The following is a 25,130-nucleotide window of genomic DNA, read 5'->3' on the forward strand; positions in this document are numbered from 1 at the left end:
AATTTTTGCCATTCTAACTGGTGTAAGGTGGTATCTCAATGTGGTTTTGATTTGAATTTCCCTTATGGCTAATGAATTTGAACATTTTTTTCATGTGCCTCTTAGCCAATTGTATGTCTTCATTGGAAAAGTGTCTGTTCATATCTTCTGCCCATTTTATGATTTGTTTATTTGTTTCTCGTGTATTGAGTTTGAGAAGTTCTTTGTAGATCTTGGATACCAGTCCTTTATCTGTAGTGTCCTTTGCAAATATATTCTCCCATTCCGTGGGCTGCCTCTTAGTTTTGCTGACTGTTTCCTTGGCTGTGCAGAAGCTTTTTATCTTGATGAAGTCCCAAAAGTTCATTTTTGCGTTTGTTTCTCTTGCGTTTGGAGATGTATCATGAAAAAGGTTGCTGTGGCCGATGTCAAAGGGGTTCCTGCCTATGCTCTCCTCTAGGATTTTGATGGACNCCTCTAGAATTTTGATGGATTCCTGTCTCACATTGAGGTCTTTCATCCATTTGGAGTTTATTTTTGTGTATGGTGTGAGAGAGTGGTCAAGTTTCATTCTTTTGCATGTAGCTGTCCAATTTTCCCAGCACCATTTATTGAAGAGACTGTCTTTTTTCCACCGGATGTTTTTTCCTGCTTTATCAAAGATTAGTTGCCCAAAGAGCCGAGGGTCCATTTCTGGGTTCTCTATTCTGTTCCATTGGTCTATGTGTCTGTTTTTGTGCCAGTACCATGCTGTCTTTGTGATCACAGCTTTGAAGTATAGCTTGAAACCTGGCAACATGATGCCCCCAGCTTTGTTTTTCCTTTTCAACAATTCCTTGGCGATTCAGGGCCTTTTCTGGTTCCACACAAATTTAAGGGCTGTTTGTTTCAGTTGTTTGAAAAATGTCATCGGTATTTTGATCAGGATGGAATTGAAAGTGTAGATTGCTCTGGGTAGCATAGACATTTTAACTATGTTAATTCTTCTGATCCATGGACATGGAATATTTTTCCATCTTTTTGTGTCTTCTTCAATGTCTTTCAAGAGTGATTTGTAGATTCTAGACTGTAGATCCTTTACGTCTCTGGTTAAGTTAATTCCAAGATAACGTATGATTTTTGGTCTATTGTAAATGGAATGGATTCCCTAATTTCTCTTTCTTCAGTCTCATTGTTCGTGTATAGAAATGCAGCTGATTTCTGAGCATTGATTTTGTATCCCGCCACATTACTGAATTGCTCTATAAGTTCTAGTAATTTGGGGGTGGAGTCTTTTGGGCTTTCCATATAGAGTATCATGTCTTCTGCAAAGAGAGACAGTTTGACTTCTTCTTTGCCAATTTGGATACCTTTTATCCCTTTTTGCTGTCTGGTTGCTGTTGCAAGGACTTTTAGTACTATGTTGAATAATAATGGCGAGAGTGGGCATCATTGTCATGTTCCTGATCTTAACAGAAAGGCTTTCAGCTTTTCCCCACTGAGAATGATATTCACTGTAGGCTTTTCATAGATGTTTTTTATGAAATTGAGGAATGTACTCTCTATCCCTATACTCTGAAAGGTTTTAATCAGAAAAGGATGCTGTATTTTGTCAAATGCTTTTTCTGCATCAATCGAGAGGACTGTACGGTTCTTGACTCTTTTCTTGTTGATATGATATATTACACTGATCGATTTGCAAATGTTGGACCACCCTTGCATCCCAGGGATGAATCCCACTTGGTCATGATGGATAATCCTTTTAATGTACTGTTGGATTCTATTAGCAAGGATCTTNGCTAGGATCTTTTTGAGAATTTTGGCGTCCATATTCATCAGGGATATTGGTCTGTAATTCTCCTTTTTGATGGGGTCTTTGCCTGGTTTGGGGATCAAGGTAATACTGACCTCATAGAATAAGTTTGGTAGTTTTCCTTGTTTCTATTTTTTGAAACAGCATCAGAAGAATAGGTATTATTTTCTTCTTTGAATGTTTGGTAGAATTCCCTGGGGAATCTGTCATGCCATGGACTCTTGTTTTTGGGGAGGTTTTTGATTACTGCTTCAATCTCTTCATAATTAATTGGTCTGTTTAAATAATCAATTTCTTCCTTTTTCAGTCTTGGTGGTTTATAGGTTTCCAGGAAGGCATCCATTTCTTCCAGGTTGTTTAATTTATTGGCATAAACCTGTTGATAAAAGTTTCTAATGATCCTTACTATTTCATTAATGTTGGTGTGACCTCTCCCTTTTCATTAGTAATTTTATTAATTTGGGTCCTTTCTCTATTCTTTTGAATAAGTCCTGCCAGTGGCTTATCGATCTTATTTATTATTTCAAAGAACCAGCTTCTAGGTCTGTTGATCTGCTCTACTATGCTCCTGGTTTCTAATTCATTGATTTCTGCTCTAATCTTGATCAACTGCTTTCTCGTGCGTGGGTTAGGCCTGTTCTTCTGTTCCAGCTCCAGCTTCTTGCGGTGAGAATATAAAAACTACATTTTAGATTTTTCTATCCTTTTGAGTGAGGCTTGGATGGCTATGTATTTTCCCCTTAGGACTGCCTTTGCAGTGTCCCATAGGTTTTGGACCGTTGTGTATTCATTCTCGTTGGTCTCCATAAATTGTTTAATTTGTTTTTTGATTTCCTGGTTTATCGAGTCATTCTTGAGCAGGATGGTTCTTAGNTTGGACCGTTGTGTTTTCATTCTCGTTGGTCCCCCTAAATTGTTTAAATTGATTTTTTATTTCCTGGTTTATCCAATCATTCTTGAGCAGGATGGTTCTTGTTTCCAAGTGTTTGAGTTTCTTCCAAATTTTTCCTTGTGATTGAGTTCCAATTTCAAAGCAATGTGGTCTGAGAAAATGCAGGGAATAATTTCAGTCTTTTGGTATCGGTTGAGACCTGTTTTGTGACCCAGTATATGATCTATTCTGGAGAACGTTCCATGTGCATTCAAAAAGAATGAGTATTTTGTTGTGCTGTGGCGCAGTGTTCTATATGTATCTATGAGGTCCATCTGGTCTAGTATGTCATTCAAAGCCCTTGTTTCTTTGTTGATTTTCTGCTTAGGTGATCTGTCTATTGCTGATAGTGCAGTGTTGAGGTCCCCTACTATTAACGTATTTTTTATCTATGTCTCTTTATTCTGGTTAAGAGTTGGCTTGTGTATCTTGCTGCTCCCCTGTTGGGGGTGTAGATATTTATAATTGTCATATCCACTTGTTGGATACATCCTTTAAGAATAATACAGTGTCCTTCTGTATCTCTAACTACAGTCTTTAGTTTAAAATCTAATCTGCCTGATGTAAGAATTGCTGCCCCAGCTTTCTTTTGAGATCCACTGGCATGAAAAATGGTTTTCCATCCCTTCACCTTCAGTGTGGGTGTATTAGGTTCAAGATGAGTCTCTTGTAGACAGCAAATGGATGGGTCATGTCTTTTTATCCAATCTGCAACCCTGTGGCATTTTATATCCACTTGTTGGATACATCCTTTAAGAATAATACAGTGTCCTTCTGTATCTCTAACTACAGTCTTTAGTTTAAAATCTAATCTTCTATAGATTGTAAATTTCTGTTCTGTATCACTCTTGGGGCCTTTTTACTTTTATAGAACCCCCCTTAATATCTCTTGTAGGTCTGGCTTGGTGGTCACAAATTCCTTCAGTTTCTACGGGTCTTGGAAGGTCCTGATCTCTCCATCAATTCTGAATGAGAGCCTTGCTGGATAAAGGATCCTTGGCTGCATGTTTTTCTCAGTTAGAGCTTTGAAAATACCTTGCCAACCCTTCCTGGCCAGCTAGGTCTCTGTAGACAGGTCTGACATTATTCTGATATTCTTCTCTTTGTACATAAGGATTTTCTTCTCCCTGGCTGCTTTCAAGACTGTATCCTTGGATCTAATATTTGCGAACTGCACTATGATGTGACGTGGTGTAGGTCTGTTCTCATTGATCTTGGCAGGGGTCCTCTCTGCCTCTTGGACACGAATGCTTGTTTCCTTTGCCAGATTAGGGAAGTTCTCAGCTACAATTTGTTCAAATATCTCTTCTAGACCTCTTTCTCCACCCTCTCGGGGATGCTGATGATTCTGACATTGGAACGTTTCATTGAGTCAGTATTCTCCTGTAATCTACATTCTTGAGATTGGATTTTTCTGAGCCAAGTTTCCGTTTTTACTTTCTCTTCTACCATCCCATCTTCCAATTCACTAATTCATTCTTCTGCCTCATTTACCCTGGCCGTCAGAGCGTCTAATTTAGACTGCATTTGATTCATAGCATTTTTAATTTCAGCCAAATTCACTCTCATTTCCTCCCTTAGAGATTCTATATTCTCGTTAATATTTTCATTAATATTTTTTTAAGCCTACACATCATCTTGACCATTGTTACTCTGAACTCCATTTCTGACAATATGGTTATATCCATATCCATCAGTTCTATGGCAGAGGCCACAGTCTGTGTCCTTTCTTTGCTGAGGGTTTCTCCTCCTTGTCATTCTGATGAGGTTAGGTTGTATGGATGCACAGAGCCCAAATTATTGACCAGGACCCAGGCAGTGTGCACTTGTTTTATAGGGACCTTAGGGACGTGGGCTTCTTGATTTTTCAGCCTGCCTTCTGGGGGAGGGGCCTGCCGCGCTGATACTCAGGCAACCTTGTTTGGGTAGAGTTGCCCCATCTCCTGCGAGGGGGGATGGGGATGGGCACAATGTGAATCGGTATTTCTGGGCTTTTGTTCTCTGGCGGCTTTCCCTGGAGGTTTTCTGTGCCTCTTCTGAGAGTCAGAGCAGCAGGGGCTGTATCCTAGCCTCTGCCTCAGAACAGGGAGATCGCAGTCTGCTCTCCACTGAGCTCTTCTGGCCACTTTAACTGTTCCCGTCGGTGCTGCTAAAAGCCCTGCAGCTTCCTGGGGTGTGCGCCCCAAACCCATTCTCCCACCCCTCGCTTCCAGGGCTGGCACGTCTCTGTCCTTTGTGCTTCTAATACCGTCAGCTGCCCGATTGCTGCGCGCACTCCCGAGCTCCCTGTTTCAGTGCGGTTCGCACGCTCCTGAGCTCCTGGTTTCAGTCTAGTTCAAGTGTGCACTCCGGAGCTCCTGGTTTCAGCCCGGTTCCAGTGAGAGCTCCAGAGCTCCGGTTTTCAGTCTGGTTGCACGCTCGTTCCTGGGCTCACAGTCTCAGTCTGCTTTCTTGCGGGTGCGGGTCCGCAAGTCCAGCTCACCAATGCAGGTGGCTACTGCTTCCCAGTGCCCGAGCACGGCGGCTCCCTCCCCCTTCCATTTATCTTCTGATATCTGTGCAAGGATTCACGGCTCCCCGCTTTGTACCTCAATACTCAGTGCTGGAGATGTTCATTTGTAGAGATCCAGATATATCTTCCTGCGTCTCAGGCTGATTCTGTGGGTTTTCAGGATGGTGTGGTAGATATCCAGCTCGATTCTGGGGACCAGCTGAAAAAAGGGGTCCCCTACTCCTCTGCCATCTTTTCCCCCTCCTCCCATAATTGTATTCTTAATCCCCCTCACTGATTTCACCCATCCCCCCTCCCCTCTGGTAACCATCAGTTTCTTCTCTATAGTTAAGAGTCCGTTTTTCTTTTTTTTGCTTTGTTTCTTAAATTCCATATATGAAATCATATGGTATATGTCTTCTTCTGGCTTATTTCCCTTAGCATTATACCCTCTGGGTCCACCCATTTTGTTGCAAATGGCAATGGTTCATTCTTTTTTTTATGGCTGAGTAATATTCCATTGTATATATGCCACTTCTTTATCCATTCATGAATGGATGGACACTTGGGCTGCTTCCATAATTTGGTCTTTGTAAAAAGTGCTGCAGTAAACACAGAGGTGTGTATATCTTTTCAAGTTAGTATTTTCATTTTCTTTGGGTAAATACCCAGTAGTGGAATTACTGGATCATACAGTAATTCTATTTGTTTTTTAAGATTTTATTTTATTAGTAATCTCTACACCCTATATGAGGCTTGAACTCACAGCCCTGAGATCGAGTCCCATGCTCCACTGACTGAGACAGACAGGCGCCCCCAGTAATTCTATTTTTAATTTTTTGAGGAACTTCCATATTGTTTTCCACAGTTGCAGCACCAGTTTGCATTCCCACCAACAGTGCCTTTTTCTCCACATCCTTCCTACCACCCGTTGTTTCCTGTATTGTTGAGTTTAGCCATTCTGACAGGTGTGAGGTGATATCTCATTGTGGATTTGATTTGCATTTCCCTGATGAGGATCACTGATGTTGAGCATCTTTTCATGTGTCTCTTGGCCATCTGTATGTCTTCTTTGGAGAAATATCTGTTCATGTCTTCTGCCCGGTTTTTAACTGGGTTATTTGTTTTTTTGGGTATTGAGTTGTGTAAGTTCTTTATATATTGGATATTAACCCCTTATTGGATATATCACTTTCAAATATTCTTTCCCATTAACTAACTTGTCTTTCTGTTTTACTAATGGTTTCCTTTGTTGTGCAAAAGCATTTCATTTTCATGTAGTCCCAACAGTTTATTTTTGCTTTTGTCTCCCTTGCCTCAGGAGACATATCTAGAAAAATGTTGCTATGGCCAATGTCAGAGAAATTACTGCCTATGCCCTCTTCTAGGATTTTTATGGTTTCAGGCCTCACATTTAGGTCTTTAATCCATTTTGAGTTTATTTTTGTGTATGGTATAGAAAGTGGTCCAGTTTCATTCCTATGCATATAGCTGTCTAGTTTTTCCCAACATCATTTGTTGAAGAGACCTTTCCCCATTGCATTGAATATACATATTTTATTTATTTTTTTTAAAAGATTTTATTTGACAGAGAGAGAGGTAGAGACAGCAAGAGAGGGAACACAAGCAGGGGGAGTGGGAGAGGGAGAAGCAGACTTCCCGCTGAGCAGGGAGCCCAATGTGGGGTTCGATCCCAGGACCCTGGGATCATGACCCAAGCCAAAGGCAGACACCCAACAACTGAGACACCCAGGCACCCGAATATGCACATTTTATATATCCATTCTACTGCTGCTGGACATTGGGGTCCAATTTTAGATATTTATAATAACCCTGCTATAATCACTTTAATATGTATTTTTGGTGTACATGTTCAGAGATTTCTATTCAGCATAAGCTTAGGAACCAAATTGCTGGATCAGAGTACGCATAAATTCAATTTTAGTAGTTTATACAAACTGTTTTCTAAAGTGGTTATGCCAATTAACACTCCCACCAACACTGTATGATGGTTGTTTAATATCCTTGCCAGTGAGCACTAGATACTGTAGTCTTTTTGATTTTAGCCATTCTGTTGGGTTTGTAGTAGCATCTCATATTGTTTTTAATTTTTACTTCCATGATGAGTAATAGATTGAGCACCATTTCGCATGTTTACTGGCCATTTGAATACTATGTTTTGTTAAGTATCTCTTAAAATCTCTTGTTCATTTTTCTATTGGGTCTTCTACTTTTATTGGTTTGTAAGAGGTTTTTATATATACTAGTCTTTGCTTGGTCATATTTGTAAATATCTTAATCCACTTTATAGCATTATGTTTTCACTCTTATGACGTCTTTTGATGAACCCAAATTCTTAATTTTAAGATAGATGATTAGTGTTGTGTCTTGTAATGGTGGCATAATTACCCATTTACTTAAGTACCCTTTAATGTCTTCAAATGTTTTATCACTTCTTCCATTTATAAGTCTTAGACATTTATGTTACATTTATTCCAAGGTATTTCATATTCTTAGATGATTACTATTAAGTAGTACTTTCAAAAATATTTTCTACCTGTTTGATGCTGTTTTATATATATAAATACAACCATTTTTTGCATACTGTTTTCATATCATGTGACTTTGCTTTTTAAAATCTCTTCAAATTTAGAATATATCTGTAGATTCTTTAGATTTTCTATGTATACATTTGTGTATCACTTGTGAATATTTACAATTTTATTTCATCCTTTTAAATTTAATTGCCTGACTGAGCCAAACCCTCCAGTATAATGTGAATAGAACTGCTGATAACAAGTTTGCTATCTCATGCTCAATCTGAAAGGAAAACTTTCACTGGTTCATCACTAAGTGTAATATTGGTTGTAGACTTAAAAAAATTTTTTTAAAATACTCTTTATCAGATAAAGAAGATCTTTTTTATTTCTAATTTGCTCTGTTTTTTAAATAATAAATTAACATATTTTATCAAATACTTTTTTCTGTATCTCTTGAGATAATTAAACAATTTTTGTCATTTAATCTTTTAATATGATTTTCTTTTTTTTAAAAGATTTTATTTTATTTATTTATTTGACAAAGACAGCCAGCGAGAGAGGGAACACAAGCAGGGGGAGTGGGAGAGGGAGAAGCAGGCTCCCAGCGGAGAAGCCTGATGCGGGGCTTGATCCCAGAATGCCGGGATCTTGCCCTGAGCCAAAGGCAGACGCTTAATGACTGAGCCACCCAGGCGCCCCTTTTAATACGATTTTCTAATATTAGTTAATAGTCTACCCAACTTAACATTCCTGGGATATAACCAACTTAGGCATGATGTTTTATCCGTGTGTGTGTGTGTGTGTGTGTGTGTGTGTGTGTGTTGAATCCGGTTTACAAATATTTTGCTTAGGACTTCTGCCTAATTAATTTTAACTCTTTCCTACTGTTCTTATTGGTATTAAAGTTTCGCTTGCCTCATACATGAGTTGGAGAGTATCTGTCCCTTTTGTTCTGTTCTCCTTAAGAATCTGTTTAAGACTGGAATTACTTCTTTTACTGTGTGGTTGAATATTCTAGTGAAGTCATATTCATGGGAAGATTTCTGACTACTGATTCAATTAGTTTTAATGGTTATAGGGCATTTCAGATTTTCTATTCTTTATTAAGTTTCTGCAGGTTATACTTCTAGGAAATCTACTTTAAAAATACAACTTTAAATTTACTGGAATAAAGTCCCTCATAATATTCACTTAATTTTTTAATGCCTCTAGGATTTGAAGTGATATCCCCCTTTCATTTCTGATATTATTTGTGCTTGCTTTTTTCCTCCTTGATCAAATTCGCTAAGGATATATGTTAATTTTACTTGTCTTTTTGAAGAAGCAACTTATGGCTTTGCTTATTTTCTCTGCAGTATATTTGTTTTCTGATTGTATTCATTTTTGCTTTTTATCTTTCCTTTGTTTCTTGAACTATATGCCAAAACTTCCCCTTTTGGCCTTTCTTCTTCTTCCTCTTTTTTTTTTTTTTTTTGCTATACACATTTTAAGGCTAGATATTTCTCTCCAAGTGTTAATTTTGCAGAATCCTACAAGTTTTAACACGTATTTATTTTCATCATGATTCAAAGTATTTTCCAGTATCTATGATTTCTTTGATCTATTATTATTTAGAATTTATTACTTATATTTAACATAATTGCATTATAGTCATAAATTATATTCTGATTTTAATCCTTTGACATTGAAGACGCTACATGGGCAAATGTAATTTTTGTAAATGTTCTCTAAGGGCTTGAAAAAAATGTGCTTCTGCAATTGTCAGATGTAGTATTTTACATTTGGCTTATGGGTCAAGTTTCTTTTTAATTAGTTAATTAATTAATTTCAGGGAGAGAGAGAGAGCGAGCATGAGTGGGGAGCCCGACATGGGGCTGGATCCCAGGACCCTGAGATCATGACCTGAGCCAAAATCAAAGAGTTGGCTGCCCAACTGACTGAACCACCCGGTACCCAATGGGTTAAGTTTCTTAAGTATGTTGTTTAACTATTTTACATCGTATATCAATTACTGAGGGGTATGTATTAAAATCACCTAAAATTACAGATTTGTCTATTTTTTCTTTTAGCTCTGTCAATTTTTGCATTATATATTTGAGACACTATATGTATTAGAGATACATATAAATTTTAATTATAATTTTCTGATGAATTGAATATTTTTAACACTATGAAGTAAACCCTTAACAAGAGAAATGCTTTTCCCTTAAAGTCTATTTTGTTCTATAATAAAACAACTATATCACATATACATATGACACAACTATGCTTACTGTTTGCATGGTATATATACCTTTCCATACTGTCACTTTCACCCTTTCCATATCTTTATATTTCTGGTGGACTCTTTTATAAGGCCTTGATATATCTCCTGCCTACTACTTGTAGTCTCTCTACAATAGTAGAATCCAACAAATATTTATTGAGCATTGTATTAGACCCTGAGGATATAATGGTGTGGAGTAAAGGATTAATATCATATATCGTCTTGATGTAGGCCTGGTTAAGAATGACCTCAGTCTCCCAAACTTGAATACAACAGTTAAGATAAATGGAAAATATTATGTCTGTTTTGGTAGTGAAGGACTACACCTAGGTTGGAGGCTTGGGGCCTGTGTGAGAACAATATGAAAGGCGCTCATTATAAAGAATGGTAGGAAAAAGGGGCTGTAGCCTCTATGTGTTACAATGACCTCCACCACATTTACCTCTCCTCCCTGGCAGCTGTACATAACTTATGTGGATGAGAGGGCAAAAGAATCTGTGTATATAAATAGCTCTGGATCTCCTGATGAAATGGAAATGTTATACCTGCTGTATTCACCACCATGTATCCCTTTATAGAGCTAAGTAAACAAAGCATTAGATTAGAGCTGATTAGAGGCTGATTGCCTCCTTATATCTATAACTGCAGCCATGATGCTCTAATCGTGAACAAGGCAGGCAAGATCCCTGCCCTCACAGCCATTACAATCTAGTGTGGAAAGAGGTAAGTTATGAGGGAATTAAAAATGTAGTATTTAACTCTGTGACAGGGACTGTACAGAAGCCACTGTAGAAAAGCCACCTAATCTAGACTTACGCAGATCAGAAAGACTTTAATGGAGGATATAATTTTTAATTTTATAATTGAAGCATTACTAGAAACATCATTAATAATCACTGAAATATTATTAAGAGAAGCTAGAAGTTGGAGCACCTGGGTGACCCAGTCAATTGAGTGTTGGACTCTTAATTTTAGCTCAGGTCATGATCTTCTGTTTTGAGATTGAGTCCCTGTGTCAGGGTCTGCTCTAGGTGTGAAGCCTGCTTGAGATTTTCTCTCTCCTTCTCCCTCTGCCCCTCCCCACCCCGTGTGCAAGTACTCTCAAAAAAACAAAACAAAACAAAAAAAGCGATTGGAGCTGGAAGAAAGTAACTGGTATAGCTCATAGGAAAAAAGAAAGTACAGCTAGACTATATTGTTGGAGGGAAGAGAGGGAAAAATGAAGTCAGAAAGGTCCAACCAGAGTTCAAGTCTGGCTTTTCAAGTCATGTTGAGTTGAACTTTATCTTATTAAGCAAAGGGAAGTTAATGAAGTTTCAGCAATAGCGCAACATGATCACTTCGTGCATTAGAAAGATAACCCTCTCTTGCTGGGTGGAGAATGAATTAGGCAAGACCAATGGAAAACAAACCAATGAAGAGGTATTACAGTAACCCGGGTGAGTGATGGGGCCTGAACCAGGTAATATCAGTGGGAACAGAGAGAAATAGATTAAAGAGCTATTTAGGGCTTGGACCGATAATAATTTGATATGGCAGTCAGGAAGAGCTGGGAAAGTCAATGATGGCCTAGTTTATGACTTTAGCAGTTAGGTGCCATGGTGAAATTGTTCCTTGGGTTAGGGAATACAGGAAGAGAAGAAATACTGGAGAGAACATGGTGATTTCATTTCTAGATATGTTGAGTTTGAGGTGGCAGTAAGATATCCACGTAGGTATCTCTGAGAACAGATGTTAGCTAGCTGGGTCTAAATCTTAGGAAAAAAAAATCTAAGCTGAAGAAACAGATTTACGAATCATCACCATACAGAAGTCAAGGGGAACAGACTGTTCAAGGAGTATGTTAAACACATCAAATAATGAATAAGTTCAAACCTATACTCTGGAAGTGCACCAAGGCTTTTCCAAATCAATTTTCTTCTTTTCACAAGCACCTCCACCCCATACATTCTGATTCTCTCCTAGGATCTGTGGCAGACCCTGCTAGTGACCCACTCAGTATCCAATCTCTCCTTTTATTTATTTTTTTGTCTTTATAGAAGACTGATTTTATTTGGCTGACAATGTCCAGCTGTAAATTTGATTTCTCAGTCTCTCTTGCAGCTAGCGGTAGCCGCGTGACCTTTACAACTTTTTCTGTGCATGTTCTAGTGTTAGTCATTTTTTAAATAAAAAAAGATAATAGAATACATACTTTTTGCTCCTTGTAATTTTCACTTAAAAACATTTTCATTCTGATAATAAATTAAATTCCAAAGTAATCTACTACATCATCATATCACAGAAGGAATATGGGCTTTGGAATAAAAAAGACCTGGGTTCAACGCTCAGTGCTGCTGGTAACTAGGTGAGAAACACTGAACATTTAACCTTTCTGACTCTCACTTATCTCATCTATAAAACGAAGATGATAATTTCTATACAGGTTTGTTGATATTTAGTAAGATAATAGGTAAGTCAATCTATATAAACTACATGAAAGCACGGTGCCTGGGTGGCTCAGCTGGTTAAGTGTCTGCCTTCGGCTTAGGTCATGATCCCAGCTCCCTGCTCGGAGGGGAGCCTGCTTCTTCCTCTGCCTGCTGCTCCCTCTGCTTGTGCACTCTCTCACTCTCTCTGTCAAATAAATAAAGTCTCTTAAAAAAATTACAGAATAAAATTTAAATAAATCTGCTTAAGTTCCTGTTTTTCAAATTGTTAATTAAGTGTGTTCTTTCTTACAAACCTTGAGAGTTAAATTAGAAGGGAGAGTAGTAAAATACTGATATGTCATGTCTAGAAATAATCTCTAGGAGACATCTACTTCGGCGAGAAGATTTTAAGCAATAGTACTCTCTGAGGTAAACTGCTTTACCAATTGGCTTAAAGAGGGTTCACTAACTTCTTAAAAGTTCTTTTAACCTATTTTCATGTATACTTTTTTTGTTGTTGCTTTCTTACTTAAGATATATTAGTATTTCTACTGAACATTGCAGGCATATGATTTTAGTATTACCCTTTGAGAGGCCATCGAATTAAATAAACAGCATTTGGCTCTCTTTTGGAGATGTCGGATCACCTTGGATTTAATACAGAAAAGTAGAGCTGTTATCAGTACTTTCTCCCTCAGGGAAGCTAATCTGGTTAGCAAGACAATCATCCTGGCTGTGACAGATACTTTTAAAGTGTTTATTAACTCTTTCCTTCTAACTGTATATCACCACCACTTACCTGTTTTATCTTCCACCTTAAAAAACTTAAAATATTAGGGGGGAATATTCAAGGAATTTTCAGTCTATCTTTTCTAGAAATAATGTCATAAAAAGGACTTTGTATGTGTATGTGCATGAATGCTTTCGGGTTTTTCCGTATAAGAGCAATGCTACACCTGCATTACTGACTACCAAAGCCAGTTGGGTCTGGGCATTGGCATCCTTTAGGCACTGGAGTTTGCAAACTCTGTTTCATTTTTTTATTTTTTAAAATATTGTATTTATTTATTTGACAGAGAGAGAGTGAGCACAAGCAGAGGGAGTGGGAGTGGGAAAGGGAAAAGCAGGCTCTCAGTTCAGCAGGGAGCCTGACACGGGGCTCGATCCCAGGACCCTGGGATTATGACCTGAGCCAAACTCAGAAGCTTAACTGACTGAGCCACCCAGGTGCCCGGCAATCTGTTTTAAATACTTTCATAGGACATCTGCCATTTTATTTTCAGAAATTGTATCGCATATAATTTACCAGAAAAGGAAACACAATGCAGGTAAGTACTATTAAACAATCAAGTGTATAATCATTTTTTAAAATTACCTGATGGAATACAGGCTCCTTTACCTTAAGGTAAACCTACAAAATATTGAAAGAAACAACATGTGAATGAACTGCATTCTTGAAGGGGAAGAAAACTTATTCCAACAATTCTGCAAATCCCAAACCTCTCTTGCTTCCCTACTCCTGCTACTTAGATCTGACTCTAGCCACGTAAAACCAATCAGATAAAGGTGGCGTGCCACAGAAGGGCTGGTACCTACAGGTGGGTCTCCCCCAGGGCTAGCTTTACCATGGTAAACCAAATGTTTCAAAGCTATTACGGATTACTCTGGCCTCTTGGTTGCTATATCAGCATCAAGGAAGGGCAATTAAGTAATTTAATGTTACTCATGGGGGGTGAAGAGGTTCTGTTGACAATGTCTATGACACATTTTTTTCACAACAGAAAGAACAGTGGACTTAGAGACAGGTGATACATTTCAGAGTCTGCCACTTACTTGCTATATACCTTGAACAAATCACTTAACCAAAAGACTCATTTTTTTTTCCTTATCTGAATAATGGGAATAACAGTAGTGAGGAATAATAAGCTAAAATACATGAAAGTTTTTAGTATATAATGCATGCTCAATAACTGAAAACATTTAAAACAAATTTCTTGTGCTTTCTTTTACTCCAAAACCTCTAACACGCTCACCTAGATGTATAACTCATCACCTAAATGCATTCCCAATTACACATACCCTAGTTTTAGGCTCCAATATCATGTGGGTGATTAAGTTCGATGGCTTTTTAAGATTTAGCATGCATTTACTGCCCTGTAGGAGTATGCCTTTAAAATGACATTGTGGAGAGGAATCAAAATTCAAATCATAATCCTGAAATGGCTCCCATCATTTACAAGCCAAAGTCCAAATTTCAAAGCTTTCCATGATTTCACTCCTGACTTTCTGCCTGGCCTCACTGCTCTCCTCTTGTTCCCTTTTCATCCTAGGCTCCAGAAAGTACAGTGCTTCCACATCTTTAAACATGCCGCTCTTTACTTTGTTCAGAAATCCTCCCCTGCTGGCAAACATTCATCTTCCAAGATCCAGCTCAAACTATCCATCTTTCTGGAAGCCTTTCCTGGTCCCTTCTCCATTCAGCAGAAGCAGCCATTTACCCTCCTTTGTGCCCTCACTGACCATGTATAAACGTCATGTAATTTACTGGTTTGTTTCTCTACCCTACAAGGCAATCATCTCTTTGACAGCAAAGGCTGTGTTTAGATATCTCTATATACTCAGTTAATGTAGTGCTAACCTCACAAATTTTATGTAATTTTTCAATGTGGCTACAAAATTTCTTATTCCAGGAGGAAGTTCCTACCCTCACCACAATAAGAGCAGATTATTTCCTTTAGGCACCCACAGAGCTTTAATAGTAAGATGTATATAAGCCACTATATATCTGTAACTCTAAACTCAGTAAGGAAGAATGCTTTTCATCTCTGAAACGTGTTGTTTCAAAATACTAATTTTCCTTTGTATAGTTTCATATCCCCATTGCTATTAATAAAAGAAATGCAAAAGGATATGCCTCTTAAAGACATTTTTTTAAGGCAAAAGAATTATGGAGTCCTTACTGTGTGCCAGGTATTAATTTTCACAACTAATATGAAATGTATGCTATTATTATCTTCATTTTACAGACAAGGAAATTAACACAGAGAGATTAAGTAACTTGCCCAAGGTTCCCAGTTATTAAGTAACAGTGTTGGTCTAAACTCAGATCTGACTCCCAAGCCTATATTTCTGACCACATCAATTCTAAACTTACAGAGGGGTCCAGTTTTGACTCTGCCACCAATTCTCCATGTAAACTTGGTTGGACAGGCAAGTCACTAAAACTCTCTGGACTTTAGTCTCAAGTCACTAAAACTCTCCGGACTTTAATCGGTTCTTCTTTTTTCTTTTTCTTTTCTTTCTTTTCTTTTTTTTTTTTAAGATTATTTATTTGAGATAGAGAGAGGGGGAGAGCACAGAAGGAGAGTAAGAAGAAGCAGACTTCTTGCTGAGCAGAGAGACCGACATGGGGCTCGATCCCAGGACCCTGAGATCATGACCTGAGCCCAAGGCAGATGCTTAACCAACTGAGCCACCCAGGCGCCCCCTAGTCACTTCTTTTATACAGTAATAAGACTCCTTTTCACCTCTGAAACACTAGGATTCTCTATGATCAACGAGTATGTAGTTTATGTGAAGGACTATACAGTGCAGTGTTGAAGCATAAGAAAACAGTGTATCTGTTCTTTCAACCTCCTATTCACCTTCTCAGCTAACTTCTGCCTCCATCAACCTATTGTTGACAGTATCTTTATTACGGTCACTTGGTCTTTTAATTGAAATTTTTATAGGTCAAACCTCAATCTTTATTTTACTCATCTTCTCAGAGGTAACTAATACTGTTACTCCTTCTAGAAATCTCTCTGTACTCTGTGATATTGGGCTCTGCCATTTTCATAGATCTCTGATTACTTATTCTAGGTCTCATTTGCTGGCTCCATTTCTTCTATCTGACCTTCAAATGTCAGTGTCCCCATGTACAGCATGGTGATTATAGTTAATACCAGGTTGAATACTGGCAATTTGCTAAGAGAACAAATTTCAGGTGGTCTCATATCTCTCTCTCTCTCACACACACGTGAGAAGATATGTTAATTAGCTTGAATAGAGTAATCATTTCACTATGTATCAAAGCATCATATTTTATACCTTGAATGTATATACAGTTTTTATTTTTAAAGTGATGACTCTTATTGAAATCCTTAGGCATACTGACAGGCTGTGAATATCAAACAGACAAATCAACTGTAACTTTTAGGGTAAAGTATCATAACTGCATACTCTTGTTTATCGGTTTAAAAAAAAAAAAGTGTTCCATAGGGTTGCATCTTTGGTCATCTTAATGGTTCATGTTATCTCTGTGTTGGTTCATCTATTCCCACATTTCTAGTACTACTTACACCCTGACAATTCTCCAATCCACATCATATTCTTAATCTGTTAGAAACAAAATATGACTTACTGTGGTTACTATTAAACTGAATAGAACTAAGATAAAAAGCAGGTGGTAGTTTACAGAGTTCTTCATCTTGAAACATTCAAACCTTTAAAAAAAACACAGAACGAAAGAAACTTGTTTTAGAATACGTAAGTAGTAAAACAAACAGAACGCTGTATTACCACTTAAACACACACTTCTGGGTCTAGTGATGCCCATCATTTCCTCCTACCCAAACTCTTATCTCAGAGAACTTCCACCACCTACAGCCTCCAAGAGGCTGGGGAAATCAGGAGAAGGCACCTGGCTTAAACTGGGTACAATGAGAGGCTCTCTCCTGAAAACTTTGGAGTTTAGGAGTCAGAGACTAAATCAATTAAGTGTGAGGGTCAAAGTATAAAGCCTTATGGATTGAAAGTCTTATGCTGATATTTGGGCATTTAAATTGAGTGAACAAGAAGATGAATGAGCAGAGAAGTGATCTGCATGGAGGGAAAAAAAAAGCAAATTCAAAGAACTGAGACCATGCAGAGAAGAAGTAATGGAGATAAAAGGGTGGGAGAGAGAAGCTGCCCTTGAGTTGTAGTCAGGCTGCACTTCCTGCTATTGGGTTTCATATAGTTTCCTCATGTGCTTAAAATAAATAAATCTCTCTTAACTCAAGCTGGCTTGAGCAGGTTTCTACATCTTGCAATGAGCCATCCCTGACTAAGGCACACTATTACAGAAAATACCACTCTATTATAATTGTCTCTTTATAGTCTCCTCAACCAGACTGTGAACTCCTTGTGTGCAGGGATAAAATCTTTTTCTCATGCAACTAATCACTAGGCTAGCAAATACTCAGTAAATAAGGAAATATGAACAAATATTTCAACATCAGTTAGGTATCCAACCTTTGAACCTATGTTTTAGTAGAAGCAGCAGGAGAGTTTTCAATTTACTAATTAACTGGCTGTGGGATTTGGACCCAACTCCTATTTCCTTACCTCTACAGAAAGGTGGTTGGCCCAGATGATTTCTAAGATCTCTTTTACCTTCCAATTCTGTGACTTGATGACTTATTTTAAAAAAAGCTCACATGAAAGTATTTTTCAGGGGCAGCAAACTATTGCCCAAAGGCCCAAGCTTGTTTTTGTAAATAAAATTTTACTGGAACAGTCACACTCACTTGTTTACATATTATCTATGGCTACTTCACTGCTACAGCAGCAGAGCTGAAGAGTTGCAACAGAGACCATAGGCCCATAAAACCTAAAATAATTACTACTATCTGTTCCTTTACAGAAACAGTTTCTGATGAGCTCTTTTATTTTTTTTTTAAGATTTTATTTATTTATGTGAAAGAGAGAGAGAGAAAGAACAAGAGCAGGGGGAGGGGCAGAGGGAGAGAGGGAGAGAGACATAAGCAGACTCCCTGATGAGCAGGGAGCCCAACGCAGGGCTGGATCCCAGGACCGCGGGATCATGACCTGAGCTGAAGGCAGATGCTTAACCACCTGAGCCACCCAGGTGCCCCAGATGAGCTCTTTTAAATAATATATTTTCTCAAATGATCCTGATTTTTAGATATCTTTAGAAGAAAATATTCTGGGGGTGCCTGGGTGTCTCAGTCTGTTAAGCATTGGACTTGTGATGCTGGCTCAGGTCATGATCTCAGGGTCTTGAAATCGAGCACCACATCAGGCTCCATGCTGAGTGTGGAGCCTGTGAGGGATTCTCTCTCTCCCTCTCCCTCTGCCTCCCTACCCACCTACTGCTTGCACTAGCACACTCTCTCTCAGGAAAAAAAAAAAGAGAGAGAGAGAGAGAGAGAGAGAGAGAGAAAGAGAAGAAGAAGAAAATATACCTGAGCTAGCAATAATGATCATATGGAAAAGGGATAACCATCACATAAGGGGTTTGGAGAAATTTTAAGCAGTAGTGCTAGGGAATGAAATGCATACTTAGAAAGTAAGTTTATTAAATTTGTAGTTTAATTTCCAACTCTGACACTTACCAACTACATGGCCTTAGGCACGTCACCTAAGCATAAGTTCTGCTTATATCCTTAGACAAGTTACTCAATCTCTCTGTGCTTCACTTCATCATCTATAAATGGGGATAATACTCATTTACCTTACATAAGTGAAAGAATTAGAGATGATTTGTATAATACCTACCACAATTACAGGTACAAAGTACATAACTATATTATTTTTATGGCATAATATATAAAATTTTTATCTACATTTATATACATTCAAACTCAAGGGAAGGCAGATTACACAAGTCAAATTTAAGTAAGAGTATCTAAACTGGCCATAGCGTTTTAAGATCATTAAAGTTAATAAGCAACACGATTATAACTTCACACAGATTATACTCTACATGGAGATCACAGAAGTTATAACCTTTTACACTATTACCATCTCCCAGTATAATGTAACAGGGTTAATTATATTACTTAATCCCCTATGAGGTGAAAATAAGTTTTAAAATACATTAAACAACTGAATTTTAAACATAAGTACTTACATGCAGTACACAAATATACAACAGCTGTAAATCATTGGGAGTTCATCCAATAGCTATAAGAAACAAAGAAAGAGGACTTGAATATAGAGGTGCAATTATTATACAAATCAAAATAAAACATCAGAATGATTATGATAGTCACCTCTTATTATCTAATATCTTTTACTAATTCTTTCATATATTTAACATCTAATTACTCTGAGTGTTGGGGAAGGTCACTGAAAGGACGTGACTGTCAGTTGGATGTGAGCTGGACTCAGGTGATTGGAGGTTCCTCACGCCCTCCTACCCTTGGAAGAGGAGTTCCGCTCATCTTTCTTGCTCCCAGAGGCTGTTCCAAGGACAGTGTCTTGAGATAGTGATGTGGTGCTGAAAACACCTGTCTGGTATACTTGACTGAACCGAATTAAGGCCTCTTTACAAACTTTTAGGATTTGGTGGGCTGGTGGGGATCCATTGTGGCCACCCAAGATGAGCCCTGTATGTAGGTACTCTCTGCGTATTACAACTGCTATCTACCAACCAGGAGTGGCCTGCCTCTTTCTACCACCTTTCCCTGCCCTCTGCTTATGAGGGCTGGTTTACTGTCACTGAACAAACAAGCTTGTCCATCTATCTATCTATCCTAATGTACACACCTAAGTAGGATGCCTGACTCACTGGACCACTCAGATCATTCAGTACCACAAACTATGATATCATACCCCCAGGAAGGAATGTCTACCATCTATAGGTCTGTGGGTCCTATCAATATTCTTTGCATTTTCCCTTTTCCTAGAACACCTAAGATGGATAAAATGACCACTAACATATATAAGAAGGGATATTAATGGCTGGGAAAGTCAGTTAATCTAAGTAACCTATGTTTCTGAAAAAAATTATTATTAGCAGTAGTAACAGCTATTATGTATTAAACTACAAGCTAGATTATGTATTAAACTACAAGCTAGACACTAAGCTAAATGTTATTTAGGGTTATTTCTAAGGTTACTCACTAAGGCTATTTCTAATCCTTAAACCAATCCTATAAAATTTACTTATTCAGTAGATATGCATTTAATTAATTATTTAATAATATATCTAATATGTACCAGGCAATGTGTTAATTGCTGAGGATATAATGAAAACAAGACACAGTCAATGCCTTCACAGTCTAGTGAGGGAGGGAAATGAAAAACATGTGATTAAATATAAAAGATTCCAACAAAAGGGGCACACAGAAGCCAGAGAAGGTAGTGGCAGGAAATGAAATGGGGTGGTAGAGAAATACATTCTAGGAAGAAGGAAGAGAGTTTACGCAGAGTAATTTATTCTGGTAAATTACTGGAATAATGAAATAGCGTATGTGCAGGGTCTTACGGTTAGGTGTTTTGCATTCATTAGCTCATTTAAGTTTAACAACAATTCTAAGGTAGGTCCTATTATCTCCATCCCAAGATGAGAACTCTGAGGTTTAGACAATTTAAGTAATTTGTTCAAGATCACAGAGCTAGTAAGTAATGGAGCCAGAGTTTAAACTGACTCTGGAGCATACCTCTATATTATGTTGCCTCCAAAACCTTTCACTTGAATCACCTTCACATGTTCAAAAAAGTTGGCACAGTTTCACAATATGCTGCAGATAAATCTACCACAAGGTTTATGATACACAGAAGATTCCTTTATTTAAAATTTTGAACCATGATCTCCTGGCTTTATATTAAACATCTTCCGCATTTATATCTTCTTTATTTCAGTTTTCGTGTGCTAGCAAAATAGTTGTGTAATTATTTGGCCTTTCCACAATGTAGTACTGAGGTATTTAAATGGCCCATTTTGGGGGATCGTCTATTCCTGTATTTGGAGGATAGGACATAAAAAGATCTGCTTTCTCCATATTATCCCATAGGTCTATCTATACAGTCTATAAAGGCAGTTGAAATAATTGTCATTCTTTTATTCAATCGTTGGACAAATATTTATTAAGCACCTACTATGTGCCTGAAACAATGCTATGTGCAGGAGACAAGATAACCCTTGCTCTCACGATGCTTTTCAATCTAGCCAGGGTGAAAGACACTAGACAGTTAACTGCACAAAAATATTTAATTACAATTATGATAAATGCCATGATGGAAAAGTACAGAGTACCAAGACCAAAAAACAGTGGTCCTCATGTAAGGAGTCATGAAAATTTTCCTTAAAGAGGTGACACATAAACTGAGTCCTGAAAAATATGCAGATATGAGTAAGGTGCAGAGGGTTTGAGGGGAAGATGAGAACCCCTAAAGTGGGAACATAATGTGCGAAGGTCCTGTTGCAGGAAGGGAATTTAAGAAACTGAAAAATGTCCATTGTGATTGAAGCTTAATTAATGATGAAGAGAAAGGATATAAAATGAGGCTGGAGAGATAAGCAGCAAATAAATCAGCAAATGTTTTAGGCTGAAAGGGATTCTTAATTTTATTTTAAAAGCAATGGCAAGCCACTGAAAAGGTTTAAGTTGGGTGGCGATCTTCATCAGCTTGGGCAGCAACAAAATACCTTAGACTGGGTACCTCAAAAACAGAATTTATTTCTCACAGTTCTGGAGGTCAGGAAGTCCAAGATGATGGCACAGATTTGGTGTTTGGTGAAGTTTCTCTTCTTGGCTTGCAGACAGCTGCCTTCTTACTTATTCTCACATGGTACAGAGGTGAGAGAGAGCCAGCTCTCTGGTCTCTTCTTAGAAGGGCACTAATCCCATCATGAAAACCCCACTTCATAACCTCATCTAAACTTATGACTATCTTAAGGCCCCATCTCCAAATACTGTCACACAGGGGACTAGAGATTTAACATATGAATTCTGAGGGGATAAAATTCAGTCCACAGTGGTGGTAGTAGTGTGTTTAAAATACACGTTTTATTATTTTTCAGGTATGGTGAAGCCAACAGATCAGGAGATAACTGCCACTGAAAAGAGAGTTTGTTATTCACAGTTCCTAAGAAGCGACATGCCACGCCAAGCAGGGCCACATGGGAAAGCACCAGCATCAGTCAGGAGGCAGAACGAGCAAGGGGAAAGCATGGATGACAACCTTTACTGTGGTTTCCCAAAGAAAGGCCACGTAAGAGAGGGCAAGCAGGCTTAGCATTGGCTAATCTGAATAACTGCATCAGGCTCTAGGGTCTAGGGGCTATCTTTAGTTGTCTGGTACCTGGCCCTGGGGTGATTAGAGCAGAAGAATACAATCTCCTGGAGTGTAAGAGTCAGAAAAAGAAGGTGGTTTAGAGTATAGGCTCTGGATTGGTTAGTCTGAATATGAAAGGTGCCATCCAGGGTAAGTTATTTGCTATATCTAAGAAATGGCCACCCCTGGAAGGGACAGTCTCTCCCTATTCAGTGAGGCTCCAGATGCCAGAGCATTAAGAATACAAAAAATAAGAAAATACAGTTATTATGGACTGAATGTTTGTGTCCTGCCCAAATTCACATGTTGAAACCCTAATCCAAACCAACAGTATTTGAAGATGGGGCCTTTGGGGGGTAATTAGGATTAGATGAGGTCAAGAGGGTAGGGGCCCTTATGATGGGATTAATGCCCTCACAAGAAGAGATACCAGACAGCTTGCAAGAACCCAGAGAAAGACAAATAACATGATTTCACTCAAATGTAGAATTTAAGAAACAAAGCAGAAAACAAAAAAAAAAAAAAAAAAAAAAAGAGAAAAAAAACAAAAAACAAACTTTTANAACTCTTAACTATAGAGAAGAGATTGTTACCGGAGGGAAGGTGGGTGGGAGGATGAATGAAATAGGTGAAGGGGATTCAGAGTACATTTATGTTAAAAATAAATAAATAAATAAGAGTACACTTATCTTGATGAGCACTGAGTAATATATTGAACTGCTGAATTACCATATTGTATGCCTGAAACTAATAAAACACTGTATGTTAACTAAACTGAAATTACAACAAACAAACAAAGGTCATTTAACCAAAAAAAAAAAAAAAAAAAAAAAAAAAAAAAAAAAANAAACAAAAAGGAGTGGTTACCTGTAAGCCAGGAATACAGCTCTCACCAGACCCAACCATGCTGGCACCCTGATCTCAGACTTCAAGCCTCCAGAACTATGAAAAAATATATGTCTATTGCTTAAGCCACCTAGTCTACAGTATTTTTGTACGGCAGCCCCAGCTGACTAATACAATAATAAACATACGATGCCAGATCAGGTACGTGTGGAGCGTGTTCTGCGGGAAAGAGCACAGTTGTGGGAGGGCTACCTAGTAGGTTACAGCAGTCCAGGTCAAGGAAAGTGGCTACTTGGATTAAAGTCGCAGAATTGGGAATAGACATAAGTGGCTAGGCCTGAGAAATATTTAGGGAGTAAATTAATCAGGGATTTGTAATTGATCTGATATAAAGGTGAGGGAGAAGAAACTCCCAAGGATAACTCCTAGGTTTCTTGCCTAAGTACACAGTTGATGACAGTACAGTTTACTGAGATTGTGAGAACAGAGAAAATTACAAGAACAATTTCGACATGTTGAGTTTGAGGTACCTGTGAGATAGCCAAGTGGAAATGTCAATCAGGCAACTAGAAATACAAATCTGTAGCTCAGAGGAAAAGTCTGGACTCCAGATGTTGGCTGCTTGTTTATTTGTTTAGAGAAACTAAATTGAGCATATGTTAAAAGGGCATGGATTTTAAAATCTGGGTTATACAAATACAGAAGTCTTATTTCAAAACTGTAAGTAGCAAAATTATGACTGGTAAAAGGGCACAGAGTTCCAGGGTGAGGGTGGGGTGCGTGACTGAAGGTGAGTCTGGAGCGGTAGGCAGGGGCCAGATCACAGCCTGAGTTTCAAATTCATGAGTCTGATCTATGGGAAGTATTAAAGATGGTTTAAAAAGTGGTATGCATTCTGGAGAGCAGAGACTGCCTTTTACATGTCTCATGTCTAACACTTAAACCAAGCCTAGCAAACACTGCTCAAAGAATGAAAACTATTAGTTTTGTTTGTAGGAACACTATTTCTGTTCCGGTGTGACAAACGGATAGGGGAGGCAGGGACACCAATTAGGAAACAGTTACAGAAATCTGGATTGGAGATGATGGATTAAGGTCGTGGCTGTTCGGATAGCTAGAGCTAGATGTATTTCAGCTTTCAGTGTTTTTAGAAGTGAGAAAGCAGAAGAAATTAAAGATGAATCATGAGTTTTAGGCTTGGGCTTTCAGTGTAAGGTGGTTCCATTCACTGAGATAGAGAGCAAAGGAGAAAGAAGGATAATATTTATAGCCAGAACATCTGTTATTTACATTATAAAATCTGAATTAGCTTACATAAATTACCTAGCAGTTAAGCAATTTTTGTTTTTGTATTACAAAGAAAATTATAGGTGAACACACATTTTTCTTTGGTTTTATTTTCTAGGATAAATATATTTATTTTTACTTATGAGAAGAGGGTGAATACATTCATTTTTTTAACTAGCATCTACTTCTTTTTTCTAATATCAAACATATATGCTCAGTAAAGAATACTTAGAAAAAGCAGAAGAACACAAAGAAAAATTCCACATGGCTGAAGAAATTAAGAAATTGCCTTTAACTTTACCCTCCCCAGGGTTTTCGATAACTGTGTATGTCAGTTAGTGAAAACAAAAAAGAATGAGTTGAATGAGTGACTAGATGAAAAGAAAATCTGGGAGAAGTCTCCTAAAAACTTGAAACTTTTATACTCCAACCACCAGCAATGCAAGACAAAGTCCTAAGATAGGTAAAGGAAACACAAATAAATAAAACAAAATATAGGTCCTCATCTTGTCTCTAAACTTCCTGTGTAACTTCTAGTCA

The 25,130-nt window shown here is 38.0% G+C and overlaps 1 protein-coding gene across 1 annotated transcript in view; it reads right to left on the reverse strand.

Moving 5' to 3' along the window:
• Positions 1-25,130, reverse strand: part of ACER3 (alkaline ceramidase 3) — a 78,244-nt gene that overhangs the window by 35,851 nt on the left and 17,263 nt on the right. Inside the window, exons 3-5 of the mRNA XM_011237774.3 lie at positions 19,306-19,358; positions 16,813-16,894; positions 13,786-13,821 (exon numbers count right to left, since the gene is read on the reverse strand). Coding sequence (XP_011236076.2) covers positions 13,786-13,821; positions 16,813-16,894; positions 19,306-19,358 — 171 coding nt within the window. The remainder of the gene's footprint in view (positions 1-13,785; positions 13,822-16,812; positions 16,895-19,305; positions 19,359-25,130) is intronic.

This window comes from Ailuropoda melanoleuca, chromosome 8 (assembly GCF_002007445.2).
Source record: "Ailuropoda melanoleuca isolate Jingjing chromosome 8, ASM200744v2, whole genome shotgun sequence".
NCBI classification, from domain to species: domain Eukaryota; kingdom Metazoa; phylum Chordata; class Mammalia; order Carnivora; family Ursidae; genus Ailuropoda; species Ailuropoda melanoleuca.